This window comes from Drosophila rhopaloa, unplaced genomic scaffold (genome assembly GCF_018152115.1).
Source record: "Drosophila rhopaloa isolate 14029-0021.01 unplaced genomic scaffold, ASM1815211v1 contig_163, whole genome shotgun sequence".
In the NCBI taxonomy this organism is placed as follows: domain Eukaryota; kingdom Metazoa; phylum Arthropoda; class Insecta; order Diptera; family Drosophilidae; genus Drosophila; species Drosophila rhopaloa.
The window spans coordinates 7,259,439-7,285,410 of record NW_025335043.1 but is presented as its reverse complement, the minus strand read 5'-3'; the positions used below and the strand labels follow the sequence as shown (position 1 = coordinate 7,285,410).

At 41.1% G+C, this 25,972-nt stretch overlaps 6 protein-coding genes across 12 annotated transcripts; 2 read left to right on the top strand and 4 right to left on the bottom strand.

Annotated features, from left to right (window-relative positions):
* Window positions 1–131: 131 nt before the first annotated feature.
* On the top strand, window positions 132–25,972 carry LOC108043239 (acid sphingomyelinase-like phosphodiesterase 3b). The gene is made up of 6 exons (XM_017121848.1): window positions 132–312; window positions 13,401–13,583; window positions 20,830–21,527; window positions 23,050–23,242; window positions 23,807–24,098; window positions 25,395–25,972. The coding sequence occupies exons 2-6, from the start codon at window positions 13,520–13,522 to the stop codon at window positions 25,666–25,668; spliced, it is 1,521 nt and encodes a 506-aa protein (XP_016977337.1). The 5' UTR covers window positions 132–312; window positions 13,401–13,519; the 3' UTR covers window positions 25,669–25,972.
* Window positions 968–11,381, bottom strand: LOC108043237 (LIM domain-binding protein 3). 7 transcript variants are annotated; one of them, XM_017121843.2, is made up of 9 exons: window positions 11,168–11,381; window positions 8,288–8,439; window positions 6,983–7,438; window positions 6,626–6,875; window positions 5,435–6,032; window positions 5,130–5,323; window positions 2,120–2,175; window positions 1,905–1,943; window positions 1,481–1,744 (listed from the first exon to the last, which is right to left on the bottom strand). In XM_017121843.2, exons 1-9 carry the CDS (start codon window positions 11,264–11,266, stop codon window positions 1,576–1,578), a joined length of 2,013 nt encoding a protein of 670 aa, XP_016977332.1. In that variant the 5' UTR covers window positions 11,267–11,381; the 3' UTR covers window positions 1,481–1,575. The 7 variants fall into 7 exon arrangements, with proteins under 7 accessions (XP_016977330.1, XP_016977332.1, XP_016977333.1 ...); XM_017121844.2 differs by having other exon boundaries at window positions 6,626–6,860; XM_017121840.2 differs by lacking the exons at window positions 1,905–1,943; window positions 2,120–2,175 and adding an exon at window positions 3,472–3,689.
* Window positions 12,811–13,290, top strand: LOC108043223 (probable insulin-like peptide 1). Its single transcript, XM_017121807.2, has one exon. It carries the CDS (start codon window positions 12,811–12,813, stop codon window positions 13,276–13,278), a length of 468 nt encoding a protein of 155 aa, XP_016977296.1. The 3' UTR covers window positions 13,279–13,290.
* LOC108043222 lies at window positions 15,054–15,760 on the bottom strand. The gene is made up of 4 exons (XM_044457671.1): window positions 15,701–15,760; window positions 15,486–15,641; window positions 15,263–15,430; window positions 15,054–15,209 (listed from the first exon to the last, which is right to left on the bottom strand). Exons 1-4 carry the CDS (start codon window positions 15,758–15,760, stop codon window positions 15,054–15,056), a joined length of 540 nt encoding a protein of 179 aa, XP_044313606.1.
* On the bottom strand, window positions 16,247–17,639 carry LOC108043241 (probable insulin-like peptide 3). Its single transcript, XM_017121850.2, has 2 exons — window positions 17,400–17,639; window positions 16,247–16,758 (listed from the first exon to the last, which is right to left on the bottom strand). Exons 1-2 carry the CDS (start codon window positions 17,575–17,577, stop codon window positions 16,568–16,570), a joined length of 369 nt encoding a protein of 122 aa, XP_016977339.1. The 5' UTR covers window positions 17,578–17,639; the 3' UTR covers window positions 16,247–16,567.
* On the bottom strand, window positions 19,216–20,073 carry LOC108043242 (probable insulin-like peptide 4). The gene is made up of 2 exons (XM_017121851.2): window positions 19,752–20,073; window positions 19,216–19,691 (listed from the first exon to the last, which is right to left on the bottom strand). The coding sequence occupies exons 1-2, from the start codon at window positions 19,915–19,917 to the stop codon at window positions 19,504–19,506; spliced, it is 354 nt and encodes a 117-aa protein (XP_016977340.1). The 5' UTR covers window positions 19,918–20,073; the 3' UTR covers window positions 19,216–19,503.

The window sequence follows — 25,972 nt, the reverse complement described above, 5'->3', positions numbered from 1 at the left end:
CGCTCAAAAGCTACCACTCGAAAGCTGTCCCAAAAATTACAGAACTCGACTCGACTCAAAGCGCAGCCTGTAGCCAGTGCAATGATAACGCCAATCCTTTGTGACAGTCCAAGACGAGCGTCCATGAGCATCGCACATCCTCGGATAAGTTCGGGCTTCGGAATTTTGGATGCTCGACAAAATACGCGCCTTGAACGAATAGCCGTGCTTCGTGTATATCCTCGCATTAAGTTGGCGCGTTTTTATTGCTCCGGCAAAAAGAAAAGTGTCTCATCATTCCGGCTGTTCCACACTGTTTGGGGCAAGTGAAATGTGCGCATCGCATCCGCTCGTCCCGGTTTTCATCATAACGTGACAACAATTTTGATTTGGCTATGACGCGAGTGTTTGTGCCATAACTAAATACGAGTTTATTGTGGTGGTGGTGCTGCTGCTGCCACTGTTGCTTGTTTGCCATTTTGCCATGTCATTTGCCACTTTTTTGTTGCCACCCAATTCATTTGCCATAATAAATGCAAATTCGAAGAGCTTGTCACCCACATAGCAGACAAAAACACATACATCAGCACACACACACACAGCGCGTCGTTTTTATGTTTATGCAAAAGAAAATTGCAACGGCAAGCGCCTGAGGATATGCCACAGAAATGCACACGACACATTACACATACGCCTTGTTGCACACAAATTATGTAATATCGCATTAGGCGACCCCGCTCTCCACAATGGCAGCAAACTCGGCTTCTGTTAGCATATTGATGCTTATATTCGCTGAGCTTCTTAAGCGATAATCGACTGCACTGGGGGAAGCCAATTTAAAAATAAATTTATACATTCTCATCCTCAAAGTTCAATGAGCACATCAATTCAAGTGCCGAAATGCAATATTCCTATCCTAGCAGTTCACCCAGCATAGAAGTTCCTTTGAAAACAAGCTGAAGCTTTCTTAATATATGGTTTTATATATTTTAACAGAAATATGTTTGTCTATTCTAGGATATGTCGGTAATTTAGCATTCCAAAAGTCAGCAGAGAAGCGTTTTAAAGCTGATAAGAATTTATTACTGAAATCGGTTTGTTTATGTGGTCATATTTATTTAGAAACAGTTGTTGCCAAGAAATCGCAAGTATTGTTCGCAGCTTATGTCCACCCTACATTTGTCTCATTTATTATTTATAACATTTCCTTAGGGATGATTGATTGGCTATTAATTCTTTGCAAAAACAGATTTTGAGAAAATTCTTAATAAATTGATTACATAAAAAATTCATAAAAAAAACTAATATATTTATGTCCTTTTTTATATATATATTGCACCTATTGCATACACATATTTGCACCTCAATCTGTAATTAATTTACTTTAAGGGTTTAATCTTGTGAGATATGAATAAGTTATTGCCTTATTTTTCTTTTTATGAAGGCTATTAACGCCGTAAACGCTTCTCTGCCAAATTTTACAATGATCTCCTTTCCCATCCAAAATCCTAATTGTAAGGGGCTTTATTCTCAGTGTAACTATGGGCTTGGCTTGGGAGGTGGCTGCTGTTGAACATTCGGGGTGGTACATCATTTCTACGACTGCAGCGACTGGCGAATGTCCGACTCGGCGGCCACCAGCGGAGCACGCACCTCGATGCCTCGCACGGGTGCCCTGTCCAGATGCGGATTGAGATACTTGTACACCTCGCTGCGATTCAGATCGATTTTGCGCTCCGGCTTCTGGTACTTCATGAAGTTGACCCTGCGAATGGGCAAGGAGCCTCCGTTAAATTGGAATTGCGAACGCAACTGGGGGAATGCCGTGAACAGCAGTGCAGTGCTCCCGGGACCAGAAGTACACCGTACATATGCATGCAATGAACCGGAGAAAACATAAGAAAACGTCCAATGTGACAACTTACTTTTGCATGGTCAGGCCGAGACTGAGACCCTGCAGCTCCCTGGCGAATCGGGAGTCGAGAGCAGTCCGATTCCCCCATTGGTTAAGTACAAGACAAGGGCGGGCAAAAACACACAGCGAAAGCAAAGAGAAGTTGTTAGCCTCATTAAAGAGTCGAGAAGTGAGGGCAATGGGATTGAGATTGGGGAACTGGGAACCCGGTTGGAAAAAACTTACCTGAAGCGCTGGCGTGTTATATGCTCGCCATTGAACAAACGATTCCAAAATGCAATCTACAATGAAAATCAAAAGGCAAAGAGCAAGGAGAAAAGATATCCAAGAGCAAAGGCGGCATGCATAAAGAACTCAACCGGAACGCAGGAGGAAAGTCAAATCAACTGCAGGCCTTGTCACAGGACACACAGACGGATGAGAATGCGAATGCGAATCAGGATGAGAGTGGCAATGCACAATGGGTCTCGGTCTCGTAATGCTAACGATAATGCCAACGATAATCATAATGAGAGTGCTAGATGCTACGTATATATGGGTTCTGGTGCTGGTTCTGGTTTCTGGTACATCCGGGGCACTTCATCAAGCGAAGCCAAATGAAACACTACCTGGAATCGTAGCCCAGCAACGGGCTCTCGTATGGACAGCTGCTAATGCGCAAATTTATGGTGCAATGGACGATGTAAGGAGACGAGGCGAGTGGCCATGGAAAAGTGAAGAAGTGAAGTAAATGAATGCCTGGGATGAGCTAACGTTATGGTTTTTAGTGAAGTGTCCGCAGGGGCACTGAGAAAAATTGTCACCATATATGTATATTCATCCATCTGTGGAATGGGAAGTTAACTTGTGGAAGTAATCTGGTGCTTGAAAATGTTGCAAACATATTTCATTCTCTCACTACTTTTTGAACAGATTTGTTTACTTGTGTAAATTGTGAAGCTCGTTTATCATTATAGTCAATCAACATTTTTAAATTTTGTTAGCTAACCGCATTGTTTTCAATTAATTTACTAGTTGAATTCATAAAATAGAAATCTAAATTTAAGCCGACATTTAAATAAATGCTTTCATCATAGTGCAAAATACAATATTCAATCTTATGTTCATTGATGCATTTTTTTCTACAGAAAACAAACCAGCTTTAAAAAGAAAAACTCTAAGAAGAAAAACGTTTGTTTAGTTGATTGTATTTCTCTTTTTTGAAGGTATTAAAATGTATGTGTATTCTGGGTGTCATAGAAATCTTTACAAAATTAAAAGCAAAAGACTTATTCCTATTGCTTGCCAGAGTGCTGTCATGTTAAAGCTTCCTTTTGATTTGAAATATTCAGAAATTAGATTATTTTGATAGCCAAATTCAGCTGAAAATGGTAAATCGATACTTTGGTGTATTTTTTCTCGGTGCCTGTGTTTGCTTTGCGGGCAATGCGATGACATGAGATGAGATGATGGGCGAAGGCAGAGCCTGGCCACGGCAAACATGGCCAAACATTGCCAACTGGCCGCAATGAGCGGGGGAGGGGAATGTGGAGGGGCTGGGGCCACGCAGGCCAGGGGACTAGGACTACTCTACCCACCCGAGAGTGCTGCCCGTGATGAGCTCCGCCTGGGCGCTCAAAGTCTCGGCTATGAACTCATCGTTGTAGGCATCCTTGGGACGGTACCAGCGCCGACCGCCGGGAAGGACCAGCGGACGCTCCGAGGATGGGACCAATGGCCCAAAGGCCCGCTTCGACCGCCGGGGATTGTTTTTGCGCACCAAATGCTCCTCGAGCTCCTCAATGACATCGTGTCTCTAGCAAAACCAAACAGACGGGCGGAAAGTGCACATACCCACGGGGGCAGAAAAACAAAAAAGGTGGGAGGGGAGGGGAGCAGAGTGGGTGTGCCATTGGGGAAGAAAAAGAGACGAAACATTGTTGAAGGGCTTTCCACTTGGTGCCTACTAATTGTCTTTTGGTTTCTGCATTTTTCCCCTGCCGCTGCCAGGGCTTTATTCAACTAGAGAACCATCTTGGGCACAACGCTACAAATAACTTGCTGTTGGCAATTTATCAAAATTTAAACTCGATTAAAGCTAACTAACTACGTTTGGAAGCGCACATTATGCTGCAAGTAGAAAAAGACAAAAACCAAATGGCATTTTAGTTAATTTGATTTGTGGACACGGAGTTTGAGGCGAAGACAGTGTTCAGGGGAGTGGGGGGAGGGGGCGATGGTGGAGCAGCTCCACAAAGCTCAAGAGAGAAGGTCCAGCTGCCCGCAGCTGGATAACATTGCTCAAGGCTTGTCGGGATAAAAACTGACTTCGGAACTCAACCGAATTGTTTGATGCCTTGCAGAAAGTCCTCCTTTATTTTTTGTGGCGTGCAAAAACTCTTTATATAAACTTGAGCTGCTATCTCAATAGAAATAAATCAGGCAGTGCAGCATTTGTTGGGATAGTTGTTCCTCAAAGACAGCTAACTAATGGGAAAGTACAGTCTAAGCCAGCGCACTCTTTTAATCTAAAAAATTATTCATTCAGTGATAATTAATTGCTTGGTTGATTTTCTTTTAAGCTCTTCTTTAATTAATCAAACACACAAGAAAAAACAATAAAATGAGGAAAATATAATAAACATATTATTGTCATGAATTTTGATTAGAAAAAGGTAAACAAGAATTTATACTTCATGTGCGATAAGATTTTTGGAATTTTAACTTGTCAATTCCTATCTATAGTTTGCCTTACAAGCAGAAAACGTACAAATTATATTTAGTTCATTGAAAAAGCACTCTTTTTTAATGTATGACTACAATATTTCCCTTAAATACTTATGCATTAGTGATACTTTTTTATGAACAAAAATAGTGCTCATCAATTTGTGCCTTTCAACCTTTCCCAACTTTCCTAATATCAATTTCATCAACAAGTATTAATATTTAATCAAGGCCAGGCAAAGCCTTTAGCAAATCATCTGGGAGAGGAGAAACCCACTATAAACAAGGTGTTGGAATACTTTTCTGCCCCATCGCTCAGACAATGAAACATTCCCCATAAAGCAGGCCGCCTAATCCTGTTGCTCTAAATAGTTTAGCACGAGTCCAAGTCGCAGGTAGTGAAGCAGACAGACCCGGGCTCTAATGCCATTAAAACCTGCTAGACCCAACTCATGACAGCCTAATTACATTAACTGCCCTGCCAGGGATTTCATTTCGCCATGGCTCCCAGGGCCAGTTGGCCGACACTCACCTTCTGCTTCTTGAAGCTCTGCTCCTCGGACAACGGCTCCTGCTCCAGATCCTTTTTCTTGTCCTTGGCCAGGCGATTGTCGTCAGTGGAGCGCGATATTTCCGCCACTTCCCGGTCATTGGCATCGCATCTATCCTCATTACTCTCACATGGCCCCAGTGGGTTGTCAGTGGCAGATATGGATATGCCCTTGCCTGCAGGACATTTTTGGGGGGGTTTTTGTGGGTTTTGGGGGCAAGGATATACGCAAAAGTGCGCCATTAGAAAAATTTAATTACTGTCGACCTGGGCATAGTTTTTTGCACCTGCATCCTCCGTTTCGCCTGCGGTGTTGATAGTGGTTTCCCCATCCCCATCCTCATCGCCCGGTTTCTCATCGATTTGCGGCAGTGGCAGTGGCGCTTCCGGCTGCTCCTTCTCCTTCTCCTTCTCCTGCTGCTGCAGCTTGAAGGTGGGCAGCAATTCGGCCAGCTGCTTGGTCACCGCATCCAGGGTGGACTGTATGGTGGAGGGCAGTGACGAGAGGGCGGCCAGTTGTCTCTGCACATCGGCCAACTGGTGCTCCAGGGCCAACTCCTCGTCGGTTTTGGGTGGAGTACTACTGGGCTCAGCCGGCGGGGTTGCTGGAGCCTCGGAAGCTTCGGGGCCTGGGGGTGAACCAGGTTCCGATGGGGCAACTTCCGCTTCACAAACATCCTTGGGCACATCGGCTTTCTCCGGCTGCTCGTCCGACAACTCGCTCTCCGGCAGCTGTTCCAAATTCGGCACCTCGCTGTCCGCGGGCAATGGCTCCTCTTCCTTCTCGGGCTCCGGGTCAGGCTCCTGCTCCGCCACCACCTCCTCCTGCGCCGGTTCCTCCCCTTTGGGTGGAGTGGCTTCCTTTGGCGCCGGTTTAGCTTCCGGCTGTCACACGTAAACACAAATTAACTTCTGATCTGGACAACAAACAATGCACTCAGAAATGAATAATCCCAAAAATCAGTTGTGTTTCTTTGTTTTACATTTTTTAAAAAACGTAATTTTTTTCTAGCCTGATAACTCTAGTTAATTAAAGTTCAAAAATTGTTTTTTTTTGAGACTTTTGTATTAGCGTTTTCACAAAGTAATCAAATTAGAACATTTTGAGTTTAGCAAAAGAAGAGAAAGTAAAAATGGCTGTTTTAAATATTTATTAGGAAACTTTTGAAAACTTTCAAGCTTTCAGAGATATCTTTTGAGTTAAATTACAGTTTCGGAAAAAGTTTTTTTTTTCAACGAAAGCTTCGATTTTAAGTGACTAAAAGCATTTAGCCTTAAATATTTGAGTCAGCAAAAAGAAAATTATGCTGAAATGTTCTAATACTTTTAAAAAAATTAAAAATATAAAAAAAATTTTGATATTTTCGTGACCCTAAGCTTAATTACTGGAAATCCCGGTGTGTCAGGTTTTCATTTAAATAATTGAGCTTCTAGGGTGATTTTTCTCTGAGTGTAGGCAGCATAATCCGACCACTCACCATGGGCGACTTCTCTCGTGGGGCCGACTTGACAATCGTCACCTTGTAGGCATTGGCCGCCCGGCGCTCCGCCTCCAGCATTTGCTTGCTCTTCGGAACGGGACGATTGGGACGCTGCAGGAAGGTGGACCACTGGCGGTTCTCCTTGTCCTTCTCCAGCTTGGTCTTGGTCACCTCCTCGTTGAGGGAGCGCAGCACATCGCTGGACATGCAGACGCCCGGCTTGGGAAAGATCCTATAGAAATTGACGCTATCATATGGAAGCGGTTAAAAGAACTCGCCAGTGGCATGCCAGTAAATTGGGGGTGATGATGGCGGAGGAGTAGGAGGAAATGGGTGAAATTGAATGGTACGCACCCGAGGACATTGTGCTCCTTGAGCACCTCCGACTCGCCGGACAGCACGGCTGCAATTTCCTCCTCCACCAGCTTAATTTCCTGCCGTTCGGACAGCGCCGAGCACGGGCGATCGGGCAAATCGGGCAAGTAGAGACCCCCGTTGGGAACGGCTTCTTCTGGCTCGGCGGGCACATCCCCGCCATTGCCTTCCGAATGCACTTCCGACATGGCTTGGCGACATGCCGCCATGCCAACATCCACGGCCACGTCCACAGCTGGAGCCGTAATGGTGGCGAATTCCCTGGGAGGCGGGACGAATGGCTCCGGTTCCGGAGTGCGGGCATTTGTGGCTTCCGTCAGCTGGGACAGCGATGGAGTCGGCGACGGCGACATGGACGCCGATGGTGACTTGGTCAACGAACCCTCGCTCATTGGGAACTTCGTGAGGATTTCGTAGGCGTCCTCCTCGTTCTCCCTGCAAGTGGATCAGTGCCGAAAAAAAAATGAGCAGAATTTATGAAGGAAAGAATAGAATCGAAGTCAATGTTTGTAAAAGAATGGTTAGCCTATGGATTCTCTACGATTTATGATTAACTCCAACCAGAGCTATTTATTTGATTTATAATATACATAACTCTGATGCTACAAGAATACAATTTTTAACATTAAATCTTCAAACATAAAAGTAACAAATTAAATATATAATTTAACTAAGTATATTATTAATGATTTTATAGAGTTAATTTTAATTAGAAGTAGAAACGATGTTTCATTGAAATTTCTTTTAATGATTTAGAAATTACTAGAAATTTGTTTGTGATAAAAGATTTAATTATCGAAAACTTTTTTTTGCTGATTTTCCAAAAATTAAAAAGATACGGGACAAAATTTTAAATTGTCACTATTGAATATTTTTGGTATTGCATTTGCTTATTTGCATTTTGTTTATACATATTTAAAAATAGCTAGCTTTTAAGATAATGTATGGTTTTGTTTAAGCTATCAGCTTGCCAATATAATTGCAAAGTAGATTAATCTAAAGAATGTGAGCCTATACTGTTTTAGATTAACAGGTTTCAATTGGCAAGTACTAAAAATAGTAGTAAAAGCTAAAACTACCTTTGTGCTTATGTATATTCAGACAAGCGAAAGTGAATGTGTTTTGTAAGTTTCTTGAAAAACAAGGGTATAATGAATCGTTCTTGGGTTGTTAGTCCGCTCAGCTGTGATAAATGGCCCTCGGCGGATGGAATACAAAGGCGGGAATGGGAAGGGACTAGGACTAGGACCCGGATCAGGACATGGACATGAAAAGGAAGCTCACCGGTAGACGCCGAAGTAGAAGACGCTGCCGCTGTTCATAATGAGGCGGTGGGCCTCGTCGTGGCTGAGGGGCGTGGCAGCCGTGTCATTGATGCGCACGATGATGTCCTCGACCCGCAGTCCGGCCTCGTCAGCAATGCTGCCCTCGGTCACCTATCGTTTGAAGCGTGTGGACATGGTTAGATGTAGATGCGGATACCAGTTCAGATGCGGATGCCATGGGATGCGAGGCTGAGATACCCGCACAATGGATGCGATAATGGGAGAATTTCTATTAGCCGACGACGGCGGCGTCGCGTGCTAAGTGCATAAAAATAAAACGCGCGCCAAATGTCAACAAAACAAAGACCAGAAGACCCAGACCCCAACACACAAGCACGCACACCCAAGCGGACCGAAGACAATGCCTAATTCGTAGGGGGAAAGGGGGTTCAGTTCGCAGGGGGGGAAGGGGGCTCAGAGCGAGGGGTGCTCGAGAACAAGTGGAAACTCATTAACGACACTTCAATTAAGCGAAGCAAGTGGAACAACCCCTGTCTAACCACTCATATAAATCGTTAATGAATATAAACAGTTTTCTCCTCATTTAACAGATGGTAATCTTATTTTCGGAATCAGAACAAAATACAATGCCATTTCTTATTTTTAAAATTTTTTTAATAGTTTTCCTTGGTCTACAAACCATTAAAAAAATTAAAAAGCTTAAAAAAGCTTTGCCGTTTAATTTAAAAATCAATTTAGTATTATCTTGCATTTACCAAATTTTGTAATACTTTTTTTAAGGGCAATTTTTTATTGGGCTTTCGAAAAAAAACCAAAATAATTGAGTGAATTGGGTTTAAAAAATATTGCATGATAAAAAACAATTTAGATTACGAATTAAATACTACTGGTCTTTACAAATAATCTTTAAATTGTAGCTAGAAAAATGATCTAAACTCGTATCTACAAAATGTTGTATTTCACATACCCATTTGTTAAACGAGGTTTTTATTTTCACAGCTACGTATACTTGATGTCAAATTGTTATGTGAACAACAATAACTATGCACAATATATGCTTTATGGCTTTTGTGGGTAATAAAGTCCGTACAAATTGGCGCAAATTGAGCATTTAAATTGTAGGTTTTCATAGGGTTGAAATTGTACGCGATATATGAGTCGTCGGCATGCTAAATGTTATGACTGAAATGGGAATCGGCACGGCAAAGATTATGTTTCTTGGTAAAAAGAACAACCTCTTAAAGGTTTTTGTTCACACAATTTTATTGTATAATTCAGGTGGTTTTGCAACACTTTGGCGAGCAAATAAACATCATTGTTTTCGCGGTGATTGTTGTCGCTTCCGTTATGCGAAAGCCGGGCTCATAACCAGAAAGTCACGACACTGGCTGCCAAGAGGACTTAGTAATGCAAATACTGCAGGCGAGCAGCCGCACAAGGGGGCGGAAATAATGGGTGGCAATGGCAGGGGATTCCCCCAAACCAAGTCTGGGGTCTTCCATTCTCCCAGGGGCCTCTTGCATTTCACTTACGGTGGAGTCAATTTCCAGCGGTGAATTCGCAAGGCAAACACTCGACATCGACGGAGGTTGCGAATATTTATAGAACACAGGCTTAGGGCTTAGCCTGGATATATATATATATATATATAAGGGTATGGGTAAGGCAAGGTGAAGAGTGGTTGAATAAACAGAGGTTTTTCAAAAGATTACGAAAGATTGTTTAGTGTTTGCAGAGCCAACATATGGAGGTGTGTTTGCACATTCCATAATGTAATATGAAGTCAAATAGAAAGATGTGCTTTTAAAACCGACTTTTTAAAGCTATATTTTTTAAAATTTATGTTTTCTAGCTCAGTCTTAATAAAGTATTATCATTTAAATTATGATTTGCCAAAATTAGAGAACAAACTTTTTACTAGACATTTATTTAATTGTCTCGCACTAGTCTCCAAATTATTTGTTAGGTTATTAATCTTTACATTTTAATATACTTCATCTTATGTTTTATTTAAATAGTCTAACATTACCTAATAATCACGTGTCAAGTGTTATGGTTTATTAAATACTAAGTTCTAATAACAACTTTTATAATTCATATAACCCATTAGATAGATTGAACACGATAAAGCATTATTTTAATTGATCTGCATTCAAAGTATGGGTTAAATATAATTTGTTTATGCAAAATAAACACAATTTATTAACAACATTTAAATAGTGATATACAATTTATGACTTTGTTCCATTGAATGTTTATAATATGCTGCGGCTTAAATTGATTTATTGAAATCGAGAGGAAATGGACTTTTTAGCGGCCCTCGTATTTTGGTCAGTTGTTGTGTGCGTTTTACAGTTTGCCAATTAAAAATTGCATTTGTTTCGGATTTACGCCGATGTTTTTGCCATTGTTGTTGCTGTTGTCAACACAATGTTACAAAATGCGAATTGCCAAATGCAATTTAGGCATAGGCAACAAAGCACAACTGCAACTGAAACACAATTAAAATTTGAATAAGTTTATTGCCGTTGCCATTATGCGGCTCATTAGCGGGAAATACATAGGCCTGTCGATTAGATAAACAAAAAAGAGCAAGAGCACTGGCCAGCGTAGAGGAATTACTTTAATTAACTAATTTGCCAATGCTGCAAATCCGAACGGACACACGCACATTATGCGTTACGTAATTGCAGCCGAAAAAAAAGGCGTATGGCAAAACACTGAATTGAATCCGACAGCGGCGATTAGATTTCTCCCAACGACTAATAAAACCACACAGGTGGGGCACCTTCGGCAGGTGACAGATGAGGTGGGTGGCGCACTGTTCAGCAGGGTACTATATATCTGTAGATATCTGTAGGATTAGATCGGGCCTAACCTTAACCACCGTCAGCGGATAGTCGTAGTCCGCCCCGCCCACCAAGCGAAAGCCCCAGGGCACATTATCAAATCGGCACATCTTAATGTCGAGCACCATTTCGCCTTGATTTATTCCGATTTTTTTTTGTTTTGTTTTCCTTCGATTTTCCCGATTTTGTTCGCGACTCTTTTTCCTGCTTTTCCGGAGCTTTGTGGTCGGGGGAAACGTTCGAATGCAGCGCTGGCAACCAACTGTTGGCATCGCCATGCAACTTTGCAATCGGGCAGCGATCGGAGCGATTTCGCACACTGCCGCCAGGGGAGCCTCATCGAAGCATACTTTCCACCTTGCCACAACATGGTAATGAGGCTGCCACTCAGTCGGTCGTCGTGCTCCCCCTACCCTCCCCTGCCCCGTTCCGGTGGCCCCCACAAATCTGGCGTTATCGTAATCGCAATCGACAGCAGTCAGAGCCTCTTAGCGGCAAAGTAACAGGTTGGGCGAAAGGGTTATGGAGTGGGTGCAATTTTGGCGGTGATTACACTAGAACAAATCAATTGGATAAAAAACCAAAATAAAAAGGCAAACAAAGGTGGTTCCTTATTTCAGATTTCTAAGTTGAAACATATTGTAAGGGCCGTTTCAGTGTTATATTAAGTGTTTTTATTGAGTTAAACTGATGTATCGAAATTTTGGAAATCGGTCCTCATTGTAAAATTATACTTTAAGTAAGTTTCGAAGCCGTCAAGTTAAATATGAAAAGGTATTTCATTTAAATAAAAATATTTATTCTCTCTGAGTGAATGTTTTACACAAAGAATATTTAGAAATAATTTCGTGATAAGTGCAAATACTTTTATAACAGTGCATTTTTGGAATTCAAAGAAGAGCTAAAAATAGAAGCGCATTTTGGGTGAAACCATGTCAAAACAAGAGAGAACGCTATAGTCGGGTGCCCCGACTATCAGATACCCGTTACTCAGGTAAAGGGAGTGCGAGGGAGATGGAGATAGAAACTTTGATCACGCATAACTTTTTAACGAATGGTCCGATTTGAAAAATTTCTTCTACATTTCGATAGGTATTGATAAGCACAATAAAACTGCATTTTTACTTTTCCGAAATATTTAAATTTTTAAAATCGTATATAAGCTATTGTGGGCGTTAAAGAGGGCGTGGCACCTTTTTGAAACAAACTTGCGCTGCGTAGGAACTCCTAGAATCTGCATGCAAAATGCCAAACTTCTAGCTTTTATAGTTTCCGAGATCTCAGCGTTCATACGGACAGACAGACAGACAGACAGACAGACGGACAGACAGACGGACAGACGGACAGACGGACAGACGGACAGACGGACAGACGGACATGGCTATATCGACTCGGCTAGTGACCCTGATCAAGAATATATATACTTTATAGGGTCGGAAACGCTTCCTTCTAGCTGTTACATACTTTTGCACGAATACAATATACCCTTTTACTCTACGAGTAACGGGTATAAATATAGGTGTTAAAAAGGATATTTAGAGGGTAGGTCCTTGGGAACTGCGATGTTGCAATGCAAGAGCTTAAGAGGCCATTGAACTGCATCAGAGGTACTAACAGATACTTAGTGGTATAAATACCAGTTGCAGACCAAAGCAATCAGCACAGACTGAAGATGTTTTGCAAGGACAACGGTGCAGTCCATGGCCTCCGGCTCCTGCAGCTGCTAATCGCCACCATCCTGGCTGCTGTGCTGGTCATGGCCAGTGGTCACCAGTTACCCCCCGGCAGCCACAAGCTGTGTGGTTCCGCCCTGTCCGATGCCATGGATGTGGTGTGTGCCCACGGCTACAACTCTCTGCCCCAGAAGCGCGGTGTCCCATCGTCGTCGTCGTCGGGCGATGAGGAGAATGAGTGGCAGTCTCTGGCAGGGGCATTAACAGGAACAGGAGTAGGAGTAGGAGCAGGAGCAGCAGTTGGCTATGGCTACTCCTTCAGTCCCCTGCTAACCAATTTGTATGGGGCCGAGGTCCTGATCAAGACGCGTCGCCACAGGAGACATCTGCCCGGTGGTGTCTACGATGAATGCTGCGTGAAGTCCTGCTCCTACGAGGAACTTGCCGCCTACTGCCTGCCCAAATAGGACACTTAACTCCACTCATTATCCCCCAGCATGCATACACATACATACATACATTCACACATACATATAGTATAGCAACCAACAACATTCGTAATCCGATTCGTAATCACTTATTTATGCAGCACCAACTTTGACTAATGAATAAAAGTAGACAGTGCAAAAAGAATTTGTGTGAGCGGCAAAGACAACAATCAAAGGAAAAGTTCTAAAGAAGGAGGCCTCTAATTCGTTGGTTGCCAAGATGCTGGCCTCATTCAGTTGGCTCTGGCTTTTGGCCTACACCAGCCTCGCCCAGGCTCGCATTGGTAAGTATTGGGTGGGAATATGGGGACCAAGGACTCATTTGCTATTCATAAATGCAGGGCTTAGCACGGCCTGCCTGTTTATACATAAATTGTTTAATTGGCTGACAGCAAACGCCCACTGGCAAACGCCACCCAACATTTTCAAACAGGCATTTGCATAAGACAGCTTTGACATTGGACGAGTTTAGCCAGGCGTTAGAGGCGCCATAAGAAAAGGGAACGCCGAAATGCACTCATCGTGTGCTAACACAATTTGACATCCTGCCTTTAGAGGATAATGTGTGGGGACTTAGAAGACTTCGACCCAGACCCTGATTTAATGGCAGACCCCGACCCAGACCAAAAACCTAGACCCAGTTCCCGAGCTGTATATAAGCCAGCTCCTTTGGGACAACTAGCATCAGTCACCTTTCGACCCAGCTCGACCACACAAAATCCGACCACACAAAATCCATTCGATCGTTAAGCACGAAAGCACCAGAGTACCCACAACCATGTGCAAGTCCGTGTTCCTCATCTCGATGGTCGTAATGATTTTTCTGGCCTGCTCCACGGTGCCCTCGGCCCAGGGACTTGATATTTTCTGCAGCACTGAACTCAATAATATTTTGGACAAGATATGCAAGTCATATAATACCATGCCAATAACAAAACGCAGCGGGCGTAAGTTCTTTGACATTATCCTTTCCCAAAACACCCCGAATCAGCAACGTTTTTTGACAGTGGGCAATGATGTGGACTTTGCCCTCAATCCCCTCCAGTACGTTGCCAGGAATGAGCTGGAGGATAGCGATGACACGGATCGTCCATCTTCTGGGAACTATTTGCGCAACTCTTTGTCTAGCATTCGGCGACGCACGCGGCAGGGAATCGTGGACAGGTGTTGCAAGAACGGGTGCTCAATGAGCGTCCTCTTAGACTACTGCGATGAAGTCTATTAAATCTATCTTTCGAACCATCAACCTTCGCCCGGTAGCTGACTGGACCTGTTTCCATACCAACCATGTGCATATATATATATACAAACGATTTATATTTTAGCCTGTTGCATGTTACTATTTATAAAAGACGGAAACGGATTAAATATACTCTGATTTTGTCTTTGGCAGACAAATGCTGCTAAAATATTACTTCTGACTACTGCAAATTTATTATTATAATTATGTGGGAAGATGTCTTCTTAAAAATTTATATCATCTTTCCATCCACATAATATACTTTGATTTATTTTTTTTCATTCTCATTCATTAAATTTATTAAAAATCAGCAAGTGTTTTAAAACTAAAACCATTGTTTGATTTTCGGAATAAATTAATCGTCGAATAGATAAATGTTTTCAAGTCTATAATATTTCATAAGCAATCAGAAAACATTTATTAGTAATACATATCGTCAAATCTTTGGACTTGTCTTTAATTTGCAAAAAGTGCTTTATCATAAACACATAAACACTTTTGACATTAATATCTATTAAGATAGAGAGCCATAAACCTTCAAGACAACTCTATTTACTTCATTAACATACACATTGGTTTCCAAAAGATAATCGCCTTCGGGAAACGGTAAAACATGGGTAATTCTGTGGTCAACAAAATTGGACGACAATTTATCGAAAATAATGGGAGTCTGAATAATTTGATAATTAAAACATTAGCAAGAAAATATAACCTTTTACTTACATTAAAAGGACAAGTGTGATTTACGTTTGTGTGGACTGTCAGAAATCCGTAAAAGTAATTAGCTATTGGGTTAGCTGCAGGATTCTTCAGAAATCTACAGGCATCCACAGTGAAATTGTATAAGAAAGGTCTGTATCCATTAAATCGTTTATGCAACACCATGTTTACCTAAAATGGCAAAACTTAATTTTATCGTAATTATACAAAAAGAAAACTTACTTACTTTCACTTTGGTCACGGGAGCCTTGAATAAATTTACTTTTAGGGAAATGTATTTGTAGCTACGATTGACCGACTTTAGAAGGCAATATTCGATACTACTGAATTGTTCATCCAAACAAATACATTTTATATTTGTAAATTCAAACTCCGAAACGTTCTATATAATTTTAAAATATATAATTGTTCTTATAAATATCCGTATACTAAAAAACTTACCTGCTTGAACAAAAATAAAAGGACAATAAGCTGAAAAAATAGTTTTAGATTTGTAGACATGATGATAGCTTCAATCCCTAGTAAATACTAAATTTTTAAAATTTTTCCGTTCATATATGTATTAAATTGAACTAATTAGGGTTTGGATAATAGACAAATAAACTATTATGAAATTGACCAATTATGATGGCAATCAACTGGAAAGTTATTTTAGTAAACTTATCTCTTTTTAGTATCAAATCGATTTATACAAATTATCATTAGATTTATTCCCAGCTCAAAGATCTAGATGCCATATTTAAATATACGTTTTATTTTTGACCAGTCATTTATATATAGTATATAGTAATTTTTCATTATCTGTGGTTGTCATAAAAAAAACTTTTATTACACAGTCTGTAGAGCTCGTTAAAATCTGTTGTTTTTCTTTTTCAACTTAGTTGGAAACAGAATTCCGGCCGCTGGGTCAATAAATAATTAACTGCAATGAACGACAATGAAAAATCAATGTAATACCCGTTTAATTACCAATTAAGTTGGCCAATCTGCAGCAGTTTGAATACATAATTTATTTAATAATTTATACCCAGGCGATGTATTCAGGCCCTTACAATCATATCTACATGAATAACATCCCGGTGTTCCGATTCGATTCGATTCGATTCGCGTGTCTGTCTCTGATTTCCGATTATAAATTATGCGCATACATCCCACATACATGTGCATATATATCATATCCAAGAATGGAATTGAGTAAGCTTCAATAGCGACCTAACAACAACAAATACGTGTGTGTTTTTTTTTGTTCCCCAGACGGTTCATATCTTTTCAGCAATCTTAGGTGTCGTTAGAAGGTTAATAGAAAGTTCACGTTCTGGGCTTGGAAGCACAATATCGCATTAATTCCTCCATTCGGCAGGACTTCAAGCAGCACTCGTCGAAGACTCCTTCCCGGAGACGTCGTGTCTTCAGCATCTGGCCGGCACTTTCCCCAAACATCCTAGCCAGCAGCAAATTGTCATTGTAGCCATCGATATAGTTAAAGTTCATCGGATTATCTAAAAGTTTATAAAAATTTGTAATATAATTTTTTTTAAATCTTTAAGAGCTTTTGGCAGGGACATTTTCTCGTAAACTTTTTCAATTGGTACAAGTTAAAAGATTATCCTGCCAAACTTATACATATTTTTGTTGGAACATTTAAATATATAAACACATTATATTATTTAATGATTATAAGTGCAATACCACATATAAACCTAATAAAATATAAGCCTCTTTTTAAAATGATGCCAAAGGTTACTGTCTTTTTATATTCTAATTTAAATCGTCTGTTGTTATTTTAAAATAACTGAATCCCATTTTAACTTCCCCAATTTCGGAGTATTTGTTTTGATTAACAAAAACGAAAGCTAACTTCGGCAGTCAAAAATTAAAACAAACTCTTGCAGCGACATGCATTTATGTTTTATAAAACGATTATTTATCAATGCGAACAATGAAGCTATGTCGATTTTCTATGCATTGTTCCTAAGGCGGTTTTACGAGATAGTTGTCCGATACACACACTTTTATTAAATCAGAAACTAATGCTCCAGCTAATGCTCCTGGTTTATTTTTATCATTGCGTTGTAAATTTCTGAGCTAAATTATCAAACCCCCTTCAAGGGTATAAAAGTAAATTCCGGAATCCACATACCCAGAGTTCTCTTAGTCATGGCATTAAAACCATAGACGCAGATCCTGGACAAAGCCTCGGGCAGTTTGTCGCCGCACAGCTTAATGTTGGCCTGCACGCTGCCGATCATCAGGATGAGCAGGACCAAACCGAGGAGCAGGATCCTCCTGTCCGTGTTCCGACGCATATCGCTCTCCATCAGTAAGTGTGGTGAGGTGTGTGTGTGTGGGTTGTCCCCGGAGTGGATGGCTGCCGAGTGGCCCGTCGACAACTGTTTGGCTCCCAACCATCGGCAGAGGGTTTTTATATGAGCCCGATGCGGATCCGATCCGAGTCTGCCACGTCTGCCATGTCTGCCGCGCGTATCCATCGTCTGAGCAGTGTCAAAATGCGTTAGCCGCGGTGTCAGTTAGCACCATAGTTCGGTCTGGTTTAGTTTCTAGCCCCCTGTTCCCCACTCCAGTGTGTGTGTGTGTGTGTGTTGTTATTTATCCCTATGTGCAGGCACGATATGTCGGAAATTTTGAGCTTTTGGGTGGCATGGGAGTGGGATAAACTCATGGGGGTCTTACGCATATCAGCTGACGTTTGTTTACGTTCTCACCCAAGAAATAAAGCAATGATCTTGATTGCTGAAAAACAAGATGACGTGCATCGAGTTCCCTTTGGCTGTTGTGGATGCTCACCAATTTTGACATGCTGTGCCCTAACCCATCTCAAGTTGAGAAATTTTTTAATTTCTGTGTTCAACCAGCTGTTGAAATGCGTATTTCATGAGATACGGTTCATAAAGTTACTGCATGTTTTTGTTTATAACTCTCTTAACAAGTTTATTGCCCTAAAATCCAATTATTTTTAATTTTAGGTAGATATTTCAACCAATTAGTCAATCAATAAAACCAATACAAATTTATCAAGTAAAATCCCATAAAATTTGATGCAGGTAAAGTAGGACGCTGTGCACATATTTCCCTTGATAACAAATATTAAAATTCCTTTACAACAGCCACTAGTCTTTTTGGTAATTTTATCAAAGCTTTTAAAAAAATCTTTTGTAACATGCCTTAATAATAAAAGAAAACATTTTCATCTATTTAGGGTATTGACCATTTTTTAAATCTTTAAATAAAAACAGGAGCTGTCTGGTTTTATTATCCACAGCTCTTCAAAGGCAGTCGTAATTTAAATAACAACAAGAGCTAGCTTCTTCTCCATTGTTTTTGGGCCGAAAACAATAACGCCGCTTCAGCTATCTTATTATCTTGTTGAAGTGCCAACTTAGGATTTCCCGCAGTCCGTTTTGAATATGATAAGAGGACTGAGCCTTTGAGTCCGTCAAAATCAGGTAGATTTTTACCTGTAAGCCCTGAATTATTATCACTGCAAATCTGTGGGCAAATAGCAACTTATCTGTGGGAAAAACCCGCTACTGATTGGAAGTTGTTTACTTGTTTTTTTGTATCGGTCAATTGTCTGCGCTCCTTTGATAAAAAAAAAAATAAAATGCAAGGCCCCAGAGAAAGATGAGAATCGAATTAAAACTGAGTGTATTTCTTCGTTCGTTTCGCCTCTGCCATTGTTTTGCTTATTAAAATCAGAACGTCATCTAATTAAAAATTCATAATTTCCATTATTGTTCTCGGAAAACAAGGGCACCACCGCACTGGAGGTGCTGAATGGCAGCTGCCTGTGGGTGGTTGTTGGTTGTGTGAGTTTGGGTTGGATTTTGGGTTGGTTTTGGGGCGTAATTGGGTGGTGGCTGGGGTGTTGATGGCTCGGGGATTACCCATGCCGCACAGCTGGAGAAATGCCGATGGGCACAAAAAGCAGAGGACTCTTCTTTTGTTGCTGCTGCTGCTTGGAGAGTAACTTTATTTGCTTCCACTAGGAATTTTACAATGAAATATTTGGAAATACGATTACGGTTATAGTTAGGGTTAAGTGTAGGAAAATGAATTGCAAAACGCCTGCCGGTCGGGTGCTTCTGGAAATTGTCCTTGTCATCCAGCCCACTTTCTGCCCCCTGCCGCCACAGAATCTCAGTCTGATTTTCGGGATCTGGTGTGTGTTTTCTGGGATTCGGTATCTGGTATCGGGTTGTTTGGGATTCGGTAACTGCTGGTCATCAGGAGCAGTAGTCCAGAATGTCGTCGTAGGTGCAGCCCTGCTTGCAACACTCGTGGGCGATGCGTCGCCGGTGGCGCCGCAACTTGCGTCCACTTCCGCTGGCCGGTGGCTCTGTGTCCGTTTCCGTTTCCCTTTCCGACTCCTCTTCCGGCTGCTGGAGCTTCCGGATCAGGGACCGCGCTCTGTCTTTAACCCGTAATCGGGGATTAGAAGTGGACAGGGGAAAACGCAGGTCTCTCCACTTACCATCACTCCGACGGACCCTGCGTGTAAAGCCATTAACACAAATCAATTCCAGGGCCTCGATCAAGGCCTCGCCGCACATCTTCCGGCGACCCTGGACCGGCTGCAGCAACTGCGACACGGTGGCCAGCAGGAGCAGCAGTGCCAGCCCCAACCTGATCAGGCTCATCCTGCTCGATCTTGAACTCGTACGTCCGTGCACTCGCGGATCATGAAAGGATTGCCTCCTGTATCTCTCGAACGCCTCTGAAACCTTTCTCAACTTATCACCTCGCTCTTGGCCAACCGTTCGATGGGCATGCCAAATGAAACTGATCTGCAGAGTGGCCAGCGGTCAGCACGTTGCCTCGCCAATTGACTGACTTTGCGACTTCGCGTTTGGGCCAGGTAGAACTGGAACTAGAAGCCAGCTGATCTCAGGTCAGTCAACTAGTCAGCTGCAGGGAAATCTGTCGGACTCCCAGGTTTTTCTTAATTCGACGCGAGGCCAGCCGGCGTGCAAATGCCCAGCAAATGGCCTTTCCCGGCCAGGAATTGCCCGACTTAGCCAAAGTCAAACTCTAATCTCGATCCTTACTTCACAGAAGAGAATTACATACAAAATTGCCCAGACATTTGGTATTTTGTCAAAAAAAAATTATTAAAATCTGAGGTTTATTTTAAAGAGCAATATAAGTCTCTTTAACACATCACAGTTACTAAAAATTAAGAAGAGGTTTCTTCATTCCTATTATATTTACATATATATATGTATATTTTTTTTTTAGTTTTATTGACCTATATAAAGAAGGTATTTTAATGCCCTGAAGGGATACTCCCTATAAAGGAATAAAACTGTATTATAAAGAAGGTATTTTAATGCTATAAAAGGAAAAACATAAACATGTTGGTTGTAAAAGTCTAAGCTAAAGGAAGCTGTATAACAGAAACCTGGAACAAACTTAAAGATATAATAAAACATTTATTTTATAAATATATTCAAGAATTTACATCCTTGAAATTGTAATTCATTCACATGACTATTTAACAGTATTGATAAATACATTCATGTTCACTATCCTTTTTACATATTTATTGACAGGATACTTCTGGCACATTAGCGACCTGCACCTGGACACATTGTACTCCACCCAAGGAGACATTTACAGGAGCTGCTGGCAGTTGGCTCGATCGGTTTCTGGATCCGGGGCCAACAATGCGGCGACAGAGGCACCTGGTCCCTTTGGCCACTACAACTGCGACAGTCCGTGGAGCCTGATCGAATCGGCAGTGAAGACCATGAAGGCCAAGCAGGGCGACAATGTGGAGTTCGTCCTGTGGACCGGAGATGCCCTCTCCCATTCCGCCCAACCGCTTTCCGAGCAGAAGCAGCACGAGATCCTGCGGAATATCACAGATCTGCTGGGACGCAGCTTCTCCTCGCAGTTTATCTTCCCGGTTTTGGGTCACGAGGACGGCAGTGGCAGCTATCGAAGATTGGGCGAACTGTGGCGCCACTGGCTGCCCTCGGAGGCCCTGGTGACCTTCGACCAGGGCGGGTACTACTCCATCGAACAGACCAAGAGTCGCCTCCGAATAGTGGCACTTAATACGAATTTTATGCGACTCGAATCCGATCCGGATTCCAGGATATCGCACAGTTTGCGGTGGTCATCTGAATACTATGCGGAACCCAAGGCATCCGTTAGCTCCGTTTCTGCCGAGGATGAACTGCTGGCGGAGCAACAGTGGCTCTGGCTGGAGGAGGTGCTCACCAAGTCCAAGGAAAAACAGGAAACGGTAGGAAAAAACAAGAAAGGAAAGCTAACTTCGGGCGGAGCCGAAGTTGAAATACCCTTGCAGAATATTCTGCAAATTATATTCTCCAAAATCATTCATATAATGCATTCTTAATACTCATAAAAAATCCCAACTTCCTAACTTTAAAAACACCAAAGTTATGGCATTTCCAATCGTTCAGTTATATGGCAGCTATAGAATATAGTCGGCCGATCCTTATGAAATTTGATATGTCGGATTGATTAGGCAAAAATGAAACCCATAGAAAATCCCAACTTCCTAACTTAACAAACACCAAAGTTATGGCATTTCCGATCAATCAGTTATATGGCAGCTATAAGATATAGTCGGCCGATCCTTATGAAATTTGGTAGGTCGGATTAATTGGCCAAATATAAAACCCATAGAAAATCCCAACTTCCTAACTTTACAAACACCAAAGTTATGGCATTTCCGTTCAATCAGTTATATGGCAGCTATAAGATATAGTCGGCCGATCCTTATGAAATTTGGTACGTCGGATTGATTGGCCAAATATAAAACCCATAGAAAGTCCCAACTTCCTAACTTAACAACCAGCAGAGTTATGGCATTTCCGATCAATCAGTTATATGGCAGCTATAGGATATAGTCGGCCGATCCCGGCCGTTCCGACTTATATACTGCGTGCAAAGGAAAGAAGGGTGTGTGCAAAGTTTCAATTCGATATCTTTAAAACTGAGAGACTAGTTCGCGTAGAAACAGACAGACGGACAGACAGACGGACAGACAGACGGACAGACGGACAGACGGACATGGCTATATCAACTCAGGAGGTGATCCTGATCAAGAATATATATACTTTATAGGGTCGGAGATGTCTCCTTCACTGCGTTGCACACTTTTGACCAAAATTATAATACCCTCTGCAAGGGTATAAAAATACAATTGTCTTCAAAAATAAACAACAATTAATATAAATGTTATATTGTATTGTATTAGCAAATTTAGATTTTTTTAAATGTATAGGACATAAATAAATTAAAGAAAATTGATTTCTATCCTAATTTCCACATATAAAATACAATCACGTGAAATCTATTATTGGTCAAATAAGCTTTACCAACTGTAATAAGTTAAATTCGATATATAAATCACGTTCATTAAATTAAATCCTTTGCATATTTCAATTTGACACATTTATAAATCAGTCATCAAAATGACACAATTTTTGATACTTAAAATGCCAAAGAAAGGCTTAATGTCACTGAATAATAACGTACAATAATTTAATGTTGGCAGCTCTTAAACTCAAAGTTGAAATCTTTTTGAAATTAATGAGATATTTAAAATAATTTTTCATATGTAAATATTTAATATTTTTATTTTTCTGCCCCTCGGTCATCACGTGACAGAAAATCCAATCGGATAGCGCGCTGCCCTTTTGATTAATTATAATATTTAATTTGCAGCTGAAGCATCTGATTTCATTTTATTCGCCAGTTGGATTAAATGAACTGAAACTGTTGACTCTTGTCCCCAGGTCTACATAGTGGGTCACATGCCGCCTGGCGTTGATGAACGTCATCTGGGGCCTCGGCACAACCAGGTAACCTTCACGGAACGCAACAACCGGCGCTACCTGGAGATGGTCCGAAAGTTTGCCCCGGTCATCCAGGGCCAGTTCTTTGGCCACCTCCACTCGGACACCTTCCGCCTGATCTACGATGCCAAAGGTTAAACATCTTTCTTATATACATTCTAGCCATATACTACACTGATTTGTGTAAATAGACACGAAGGAAAGCTAGTTTACATATCCTTGCAATACATTGATAAACCACAATCATTTAGAGGTATGCCACATTGAAATCGGATGTCTGTAAAAAAAAGTTATAGGCTTAAAAGTTTTTTGGGCTCATAAAAATGACGAAAAATCGACCCAAAAATAAAAAATCAAGATGAGTTATGGGCATAGAAGTGCAGGTTTTTGGTCACTTTTCAACAAACCCATTTTTCGAAAATTTGGAAAAGGGTTTGCTCATAAAAATGACTAAAAATCGACCTAAAAATACAAACCAAGTTGAGTATACAGATTTTTAGAGAATTAAGGCACAATATTTTAGAACATAGTTTAAAATGGCACATACTGTAAAAACCTATTGAATGTTCAGAAATCCTTTAAAAACTTGTAGTACAAGAAATTTCGCTTTAGTTCTTGTTTAAAAATCACAGTAGTATATGACGGACGAAAAACTCGTTTAATTTTATAGGGAACTAAAATTTGTTTTCGCCGGCAGGCAATCCCATTTCGTGGCTGATGATTGCCCCATCGATTGTGCCCCGCAAGGCGGGAATCGGCTCATCGAATAATCCCGCCCTGCGGCTCTACAAGTTCGACACTGGAAGCGGCCAGGTGCTGGACTACACCCAGTTCTGGCTGAACCTGTCGCTGGCCAACCGGGCCAACGAGCCCACCTGGCATCTGGAGTACAACCTGACCAACCACTACGGCCTGTCGGAGATCTCCGCCGGAGCCCTGCACAATTTCGCGGAACGCTTCACGGGCACAGACCTTTCCTCGTTCGCCAGGTAATTGGATTGGGTTGAATTATCCCTGTCTTGATTGATCCGGCCGGTAATCCGTGGAGCTCACAAATAGTTTTACTTGCAGAGGCGATATTTACAATGGAAAATAAAGTGATTAAACAAAGCGAGTAGCGGATAATAGCAAAGGATTTTTAAGAAAATGTACTATTTTATTTTATAAGCTGTAGGTCTAAAAAAATTAATTTTATCAGCAAGAAAAATACTTAAGAATTTCATTATTTTCTTCTTAAATTTATCTTTATTATATTCCTATGTTTAATCAAATTTTGCAAATACTAAAATCATTTATTAACCGAAAAATGCGTCTTATTGCCAACAATTACCGCTAAAAATTTGGCTGCCAAAATTATCCAATTAACGTCGAAAAAAAGTAACTTAAAATCATTTAAATCATTTTGTTCCCGTAAAGCATTTTTCCGATTTAACGAACCTAAAAAAAAATGGTTATCTTTTTCATTTCATCGTAATCCGTTAGCCGTTTTGTGCCCAGTTCTCACTTTACAAAAGCCTGCTGGGGAAATAGTCATGTTCCTTTTTTTGTAAATATGTGATCGAATAAAACCGTTTAAAATGAAAAGCCGCTAAAAAAAAAGTTGCGTATGTGATGCAGATATAATTTTTATCACAATTAATTGAGCATTTTACTGAAAATATCTTGGGTATTTTTTGGTTAAAATAAGGACCACAGAAAAACTTACGTAGGCATACAATTTGATTTTATAAAAGAGTTAATGGCTTTAATTGTTTTTTGGATATTAAATTTCTTATCTTTGTTGTATGAAGGTTTTTATGAATGGGCTTTAAATTAATTACATTAAACAAATTGTATTTAATGTGAAAAATTCAGCAAAAACTATTTTTTTTTAGAAAAGGTTCTAAAGTTTGATATATGGTGTATATTGCTTTATTTCTTTTGACTTAAAATCATGAAAAGGAACCGTTTTCATAACCTACACGTTTCGCTTGAAATATATAAGCACTCTCGATTATCGAGTTTATAAACAATTCAGGAAAATGCAGAGCTTGAGTATAGAATTTAAGGGCCACACAGGTAGACTCGTTCAATCAGGCCATCGTTAAGCACTTTCACCCGCCCAAGAGGTGCTGCAATATGTAAATCAAAATGGGAGATGGAGGGTTGGCTAAGAGCATTTATGAAAGCCCGGTTGCCCGACTGGCCGGCCGATACAGGCGAAAGCAAACAGGGATTCCAAATGACACCCATACTCCCAACTCAGTGTTATTTTTTTCCATTTTTCCCCCATTTTTCCACCACAGATACCTCCGAGCCAACTCAGTGCGATATCAGTCCGGGCCGGTCTGCTCGGGCCGCTGCATGCTCAATCATTACTGCGCCATCACGCGCCTGGACTACGATGAGTTCCGGGCCTGTCTGGAGAAGGAGCAGCTGGCGCTGCAGGGGCACGCCCCCACATCCCGAGCGCCCACATCCTGGAGCTGGCTGCTCGCCGTGCTCGGCACTTTTTATGGCCTCCACACGGGGTGGTGGTGGGCCGGGCGATGCAACAATTGCCACATCCAGCGAATTTAAGCGTTCTCGCTTAAGCGGAACCATATCAAAGTGGGGATGAGCCCCAGGATGCGCAGGCACTCAGAAAAAAAGAAATCGTCCTTAATTACAGAAAATAAAAATCGTTCATGCCCCAAAAGCGGCGTTTTAAAAAGGCTGTCCTTTAACTTTTTAAATATATTTTATTTTCAAAGTTTTTTTCAAATATTTTATAGAACTAAAAGAAAATGTAGAATAATATAAGTTTACTGACCCAACTAAGCTCAAAAAAATGTTAAGCCTTATCATAAAATAATGTGAGTTATTTCTGAAACTTAAGGAACTT